At 39.6% G+C, this 7,850-nt stretch overlaps 1 protein-coding gene across 1 annotated transcript in view; it reads right to left on the bottom strand.

The window, feature by feature from the left end:
• The window catches only part of MIER1 (MIER1 transcriptional regulator), a 34,150-nt gene that overhangs the window by 5,451 nt on the left and 20,849 nt on the right, over positions 1-7,850 (bottom strand). Inside the window, exons 5-10 of the mRNA XM_058808971.1 lie at positions 7,420-7,552; positions 5,842-5,906; positions 5,453-5,525; positions 3,687-3,838; positions 2,190-2,274; positions 551-642 (exon numbers count right to left, since the gene is read on the bottom strand). Of these exons, the coding sequence (XP_058664954.1) occupies positions 551-642; positions 2,190-2,274; positions 3,687-3,838; positions 5,453-5,525; positions 5,842-5,906; positions 7,420-7,552 (600 nt within the window). The remainder of the gene's footprint in view (positions 1-550; positions 643-2,189; positions 2,275-3,686; positions 3,839-5,452; positions 5,526-5,841; positions 5,907-7,419; positions 7,553-7,850) is intronic.

Raw genomic sequence — 7,850 nt, 5'->3', positions numbered from 1 at the left:
GAAAGGAAAGGAAAGGAAAGGAAAGGAAAGGAAAGGAAAGGAAAGGAAAGGAAGGAAAGGAAAGGAAAGGAAAGGAGAAGGAAAGGAAGAGGAAAGGAAAGGAAAGAAAGAAAGAAAAGGAAAGGAAAGGAAGGAGAAAGGAAAGGAAAGGAAAGGAAAGGAAAGGAAAGGAAAGGAAGAAGGAAAGGAAAGGAAAGGAAAGGAAAGAAAGGAAAGGAAAGGAGCTCCTCCCACAGAATTTTGCACTTCCAGTTACAAATTCTGGGCTTTGAGAAAACCAATTTGGATGTCAATATTGGAAAAAATGGAGGAGGAAAAAATTCCTGCCTGGAGCCATCCTGAAGGGTCCAAGGCCAGGCTGGAGCAAGCTGGGATACTGGAAGTGTCCCTGCCCATAAGATTTTTTAAGCCCTTTCCAACCCAAACCATTCCAGGGTTCTGATTCAACAGCAAAAATGAAATAATTTTGTCCATTTCTTTATGAAGGACAAAATTTATTCATAATTACTTTGTTTTAAATGTAAAAAGTGAGACTGCACTTAAAGCTTACCTTATTTGCCTGAATCACGTGGAAATCCTTGCCATAGACTTTCAGCCCTTGCTCAAAGTTCCTGCACTCCTCTTCTGTCCAAACAGACAATTCTTCTACAGCAAATCAAAAATAAAAGCAGTAAAGAAAATAGTTAATTAAATAAGCCACTTAAAGGCAACTCAAGTGACAGAAAAGATCTGGGTCCTTTCTCAGCTGATGATTCCATAGGAACCAGCCCAGAATTTCACTTTTTGTTAAAAAATGGGAATTCTGCCTTGGAAGGACCAGACTGGGAAGTTGGAGGAGCTGGTTTATAGGGACTCTATAAATAAAATCTGATCTGGCCTCATTGATCCTTTGGGTCACCAGTAAATCAAATGGTGGGAAAGCAAAATAATCTCATTTATTGGATCCTTCCTGCCCTGTGATGTGCCCATGGAGAGCTTTGGAAGCTGAGCTCCCCCAGTTTGCTGTGCCTGACTGCAGCGTTTGTATTGTTATTTTTGTAAAATAAAAGGTTTATTTGCTCCTTTGTTTAGGATTGTTTCATTTTATGTGTCAGGTTTTTAATGCTACACTCTGTAAAATAAAAAATTAATTTGCTCCTTTAGTTAGAATTAACTCATGTATCGGGATTTGTAATGTTATACTTTGTAAAATAAAGGGTTTATTTGCTCCTTTATTTAGGATTATTTCATTTCACATATTAGGGTTTTTAACCTTATACTTTGTAAAATAAAAAGTAATTTGCTCCTTTATTTAGGATTATTTAATTTTATGTATTAGGGTTTTAAATGCTACACTTTGTAAAATAAAAATTAGTTTTCTCCTTATTTAAAATTAGTTTAGTTTATATATCAGGGTTTTAATGCTACACTCTGTAAAACAAAAAATTAAATTTCTCCTTTATTTAGAATTAACTAATTTATAACATTTTAATGTTATACTTCATAAAAGAAAGGTTTATTTGCTTCTTTATGGAGAATTATTTAATTTTATGTATCAGGGTTTTTAGCTCTACTCTATAAAATAAAAAATTAATTTTCTCCTTTATTAGAATTAAACTCATTTTATGTATGGTTTGTAATGTTATACTTTGTAAAAGAAGAGGTTTATTTGCTCCTTTATTTAGGATTATTTCATTTTACATATCAGGGGCTTTAATGCTACACTCTGTAAATAAAAACTTAATTTGCTCCTTTATTTAAAATTAATTCATTTTATGTATTAGGGTTTCTAATGCGACACTCTGTAAAATAAAAAATATAATTTACTCCTTTATTTAGAATTAATTCATTTTACATAGCAGGATTTGTAATGTTATTTTTGTAAGATAAAAGGTTTATTTGCTCCTTTATTTAGAATTATTTCATGTCTCATGTTTGTTGCATCCACTTTGATGACTGAAAGGTCTAGAAGAGCACAATAAAATACCTAAAAAATACCCAGGCGAGTTGTCAAGAAGTAATTTTCAATCTGAGTTGGGCTGAAATCCAGACATTTGTATCAAATATGGCCAGGAAGGGAATTTCCACATCTGCTAATTCCATTCTCCCAGAGAACAAGGAGAGATGCATTTAAATGAAGATTAAACCAACGTTCTGAGCCTGTGGCAGCAAATGTGGGTGGAAATCAGTGGGAATTGAGGAACAGAAACTCACCTCTGCTGCTTTGACATTGAACCTCAGCCTCCTTAAGGACTCCTCCGTGTCAAAATTGCACTTCACCAGCTCATAGAGGGCCTGCAGGGAGGAAAATGCACAGTTTGTAGATTTTCATGTTTCTCTTTGCTGATTTATGACCGGAGATAGCTCAGGGATGCCACTTGTAAGGTTTTCTGTGAGCTGTTTAGGTGGCCTGGAAAGGCCAGGGATGGCCTTGAAGAGCCGGTGCTTCAAAGGACGAGGAGAGACTCCTGATCTTGTCTCGGTCTCGGTGTTTATTAATTGTTTATCTAAAAGATTTTCTTTCAGCCGACAGAGGTCTGCACAGCAAGTCAGCCCTGGGCACACTGCAAGCCCTCGGGCGGTCACTTATCTTTATACCCTAGTTACGTTGTACAATATTTATCATTTCTCCCCAATACCTTCTACCCTTATTAACCGGTGCACTTTTAGTAATAACCAATCCCCAAGTGCCACCACCACCACAGAAGATGGAGGCCAAGAAGAAGAAGAAGAAGAACAGGACAACGCCCCAATTCCTCCATCTTACTTCTTTAGACCCCCCTGTACCAAAATCCTAAACCTGTGTTTTACACTTTAACTAACTTATCCCTTCACCATTCACCCAGTGAATTCCTCCAGTCCTCATACAAGTGTCATTTCCTGTGTAGGATTAAAGCCCTGCCACCAGACACTTCTGGCAGCATTCCAGGACTCCGAGCCCCCCAAGGGTGTCTCGGCCTCTCTGCACCTCCATCCTGAGGTGCTGAGATCCCACACACAGTGACCCTGCAGAGCCACCCAGAGCCTGCTGGGCCAGCAGCACGCCCAGAAACCCCTGACACCTCTGAAGATTAAAAATAAACCCTTGGAATCAACACAGCGTAATTGAAGATGTATTTACTGCGGTTACCCTTCCAAATCTCTATTTACAGAAGCGAGAAAATGCCCAAGCAGAGCACTGCAACTTTTCATCCACGACACACATTTGTAAAACTGATGGAAGGGTTTTGTCTGAAGCTTTTTCATCTACTACACACGTTAGCAAAATTGATGGAGGGTTTTTTTGGAAGCTTTTTCACCCACTACATACATTTGTAAAATTGATGGAGGGGTTTTTTTGAAGCTTTTTCATCCACTACACACATTTGTAAAATTGATGTGTAGGGGTTTTTTGGGTATGAAGAAAAAAAATTAAGTGAACATTCATAGAGAATTTAATGATTGAAAAATTCTGTACCTGAGAGAATTAACTCATACAGATTCATATATATATATATTTTATTTATTTTCTATTATATATTTATTTTACATAAATCAACATTAAGCCCAAGTTAACAGTTTAACATTCTCTGAGAGGTAAAATCCTCATAAATTTCGATGTCCACAAGGAACAATAAAACTTCAAACCCAATTTTACCTCTTGGGAGTAAAGTGAAATAAAAAGATGATTAATTCTAGAAAATAAACTGCATATTTATTTTTTATACCTGCTCATTGTCTTTAATGTGGGAGCCCTCAGGAATTGCATCCAGGCCCTTCTCCTCTCCTGTGCGCCTTGAGGCCTCGTTGAGGAATTCTATGACTTTGTCCTCTGGTAAAAAGTCAGGGTTCCAGAGCAGCTGGTCATCATTTTCATACACTGGAAAAACCCAGGGAGAGCACAAGAAAATGAAACCATTATAATAAAATTAAATCATTATAAAGGTAATTATTGATCAACCTTGGGGGATCATGGGGGCACCATTAATCTGAAATCAATAAAACCTCATGGATGCAGAGATCCAAATGACCTGGGGTTTGGTCTTGGGGTTTGACTTTGCTTTCAAATCCTGGCATGATCTGGGTTCTGGATTTTAGAACTCATCCTGCAGCTCCAGAATTTTAATCTCCACCTTTTCCAGAGCTTTCACAGGAGTTTGAGGGCAGGGAAGCCACAGTAAACCAAATTTAATGGCGAAATGTGGGCCAAGTGAGATATACCCTGATTATTTTGGAAGAGTTTTATTTTGGAAGAGCCAATCTTGGACTGCAGCAGAATAAAGTGAAATTCTGGCTATTAAAGTAGGAAAACATCCAGAGCTTGGCTGTGGACTCCAACAACCTGAGGAAGAGCAGCAAGGAAGGAATTTGGGCACTGATTCCAAAAGGAATGCTTGGGAGAGCACAGCCAGCTCAGGGAGGGAGGTGTGGGGCAGCTCAGGGGGTTCAGAGATCAATCTCTACTTGGAAAAAGTATTTTATAATGGAAATAAATACAAATAAACTCCCAAAAGTGGTAAAGAAATGATTAAATGGCTTGCAAAGAAAGCAGCTTCACTTCCCCCAGGACACACTTTGGGAACAGTTCCCAGAAAGTTTTGGGGTTTTTGTTCCAGAGGTTCCCACTCAGCTGATGTTTGGCTGCTCACTCAAGAAAAATAAAGAGTTCTAGGAACCCTCAGAGAATCCTGGAATGGTTTGGGTTGGAAGGGACCTTAAAAAGCATCCAATTTCCATGGATTCCCCTGGGAGGAGGGAGCTCCACTGTGCCAGGTGCTCCAAGCCCTGTCCAGCCTGGCCTGGGAGCCCCAGGGATCCAGGGGAATGCAAACCTCCTGGCATTGAGATAACTGAGCACAAACTTGGCTTCTGGGAGGGCTCCAGGCTTTGTGCTGGTTCCTTAAAAACTAAATTCTACAAAGCTACAAAGAAATCCATTCTCATTGACCTGCAGTGGGAGCAAATCCTTAGCAATGGGCTGAATGAGCAGGAAAATTTCCTTTTTCTGCTCCCAGCTGGGTTCAAACTGGATCTGCCTTTCCTGACAGCATCCAGCCAAAGCCTCTGCTTGGGATGAGGGGAAAAATTGCTGGGAAAAAAATCCACAAGAGCAGAACTTCTTCTTCCTGATTGAAGAGGTACAAAATGTGAAAAGCAAAGCTGCTGGTACCATTTTGCCCTTTTTTACTGTGATAATCTAGTTCCAGCAGTGCAATTTCTCCATTAGCTGTTTCATTTCACACAAAAGAAATCCAGAAGTGAAGAGGCTGCAGCTTGTGTGGATCACTAAATCAGAATCCAAGGGTTCAAGAGACAGCAGGCCAAGAATAAATCCTTCTTTTCCTCTTCCTCCAGCTCTGCTGAGCACAGGATGAGCTCTAATGTGATGATGGTGGCTCTAATTGTCACTCATTTATTAAGACACATGACATCAATCCAGTCTTTTCCTTCTCCTAATCATTGATCCAAGGAGCAATAAATGGTCAAATCTCACCTTTTTCAGTCTCTTTGTATTTGCAGGTGCCAGCTGGAATTTCAGCTTGGAACATAGAGCCCACCATGATTTCCTGAGTGGAATAAAAAGAAAAGGTGAAGCCCCCTGAGATTTTTTGTTAGCAAACAGGAGCATGTCCACATCTTTTTTCCTCCCTTCTTGAAACTTTCGTTGTTTAAAATCTAAAAATGCAATTAACAGGTTTCAAATTGAAGGCAGCTATATGGAAATGGATTTTTGACTGCTTGGGGAGGATTTAAAGACTTCTCATTACCAAAACTCTGCTATTTATGGGGAAAATCTGCAGAGGATTTAGGTGCTCCACAGAGCTCAGAGTTCCCCAGTAACAGATTAATTAATTATTCATGAAATGTGGGCTGAATATTTACCTTTTTCCAGTCTTCTGAGGGAATATAATCTTCATCTTCTTCAGATTCCTCCTCTATTTCACTATCTGCAAGGAATTTCACAGCCATCTGAGCCCAGAGCAGCAGGGCTGGCAGAGCCAGCAGCCCCAGCCCTGCTCCCTGCCTCCCTCCTTATCTCAGGGACACTTTTGGGGACAGCACTCCTGGCTCAGCAGTGACAAGATTAAAAAATGACCCACCCAGATTTGGATTAAGATACAAGCCAGGCTCTGAGAAATTGAGAAGATATAAATAAAAACATCCCTAAATTTTGTTACTAAATTCACGTTTCTTTTCCCTTGGCTTTGAAGGATCCCCATCCAAGTTTATTTTGAATTTGTGGGAATATTTTTGTGGGTTTCAAGCCCTTTTCCATCAGCTCCTGGCTTAGTTGCTGCTGGTTTTTTTTCAGATAGGTCTCAGCAGAAGGTGGGAGAAATCTGGGAGTGTTTCCTCCTGGGATTTGGGAGCCTGGGATGCCCAGCAGCACTTCCAGGAGATTATTTGGGATAAGGACTGGCAGGAATGTTAAGCTCTTTATGGTATAGGCCAGCTGCCTTTCCCAAGGTGCTGGCTTCTGTACAGGATGGGATACAGCAGCATTAAAATTATCTAGACATTAAATGACATTTTATAGACAGCTGAAAGCTGTGGAAACCCCCAAACCTAATGCAATACACTTAAGTTAATTCTGTGCTTAAAAATAGGAATTTATTGAAGATATTTGCAATCCTCTGCACAGCTACATACTTGGCAATTCTTCATTTAAATTTAAAGGTTCCTTGGCAATTTTGGATTTAAATAAAGCACAAAATAATAATTGCATTTCTAACTAATAATTATCAAGTGTAAGGTATGGTGAGGAATCTTTTATTTGTTCAAACACAGAACAGAAGGAATTCAAATAGCAACAGCCACTTTTATTGAAAAAAAGATGAAATATCTGCTGTCCCAAGCAGCCCAAGAGGGTCAGATCCCATCAGGGGAGATTGCAGGGAAATCAGAGTTCAGAGGATGCAAAATCCATTTGTAAACAAAATAAGTATGAAAATGATCAGCTCAGTGCTGGCAAAACTGGAATTCTTGAAGTAAATTTTCTTCTTAGTGACCTCCCCCTTCCACTATTTCAGGGTTAGCAATTCTTGACCTTTCCCAGATTTTATTGCTTTTCTGTTTCTCAGGAAATCTGTGTTTTATTTGTAGGAAATTTCAGTTGATTCTTCCCTTCAGGTGGACTCTGAGCTCCTCTGGATGAGAACAGAGCCCAGGCTTTGGCAAATAACCAGGGCACACCAATTAATTTTAACCTGTAAAATGTCAAATTTCAATGATTCAATTTCCCAAATCTTTCTTGTAAAATCAGAGATTATTTCCTGTCCTTCCACAGAGCCAGCAGTGCAACTTCAGCCCTCAGCTAAAACCAGGACTTCCCTTGTTTGTTTTGAGCATGATTCTCATGCACAGCAGTGCCACGAAGAGGAAAATCCAATATTTTTAGGGCTCAAAATGCATTTCTGGCACAGGATACTGGGATTTTGGGGCTGATGAAACTGGACTTACTGGTATCAAAATATTTACAGCGCCGAGGGCGAATGATCTCCTGGGGGTCTTGAGAGGCCACAGACGGGGCTGGGTCATCGTTGGAGGACTGGGTCTCGTCCTCCTGCCCTGACGAGTCCTTGATGGTCTCCTCCTGCCACAAGAGCAAACCAGAATCAATGAGGGAGCAAATCAGCAGCACCTCACTCATCCCTGGCGGTGAAAAATCTGGTTTTGGCAATATTTTATTACTAGATTAACCCCAAATCACTTTTATTTGTGGCATGTCCAGGCTGAGGCACCACAAATGTAACTTCTTATCGTGTGAACACATTTTGAAGTTGTTTTTTAAGTAGATAAAACTTAAATCTTTGCTTTTTTTTAAATTCACATGGTTTATATTGAATTTCATTTCAATGACATTTTACTTTGGTCTCCAAAATAATTTCTCA

The sequence above is a fragment of the Ammospiza caudacuta genome, chromosome 7 (genome assembly GCF_027887145.1).
Source record: "Ammospiza caudacuta isolate bAmmCau1 chromosome 7, bAmmCau1.pri, whole genome shotgun sequence".
NCBI classification, from domain to species: domain Eukaryota; kingdom Metazoa; phylum Chordata; class Aves; order Passeriformes; family Passerellidae; genus Ammospiza; species Ammospiza caudacuta.
The sequence above is the reverse complement of the archived record's forward strand: the minus strand, read 5'-3'. Positions and strand labels throughout refer to the sequence as shown.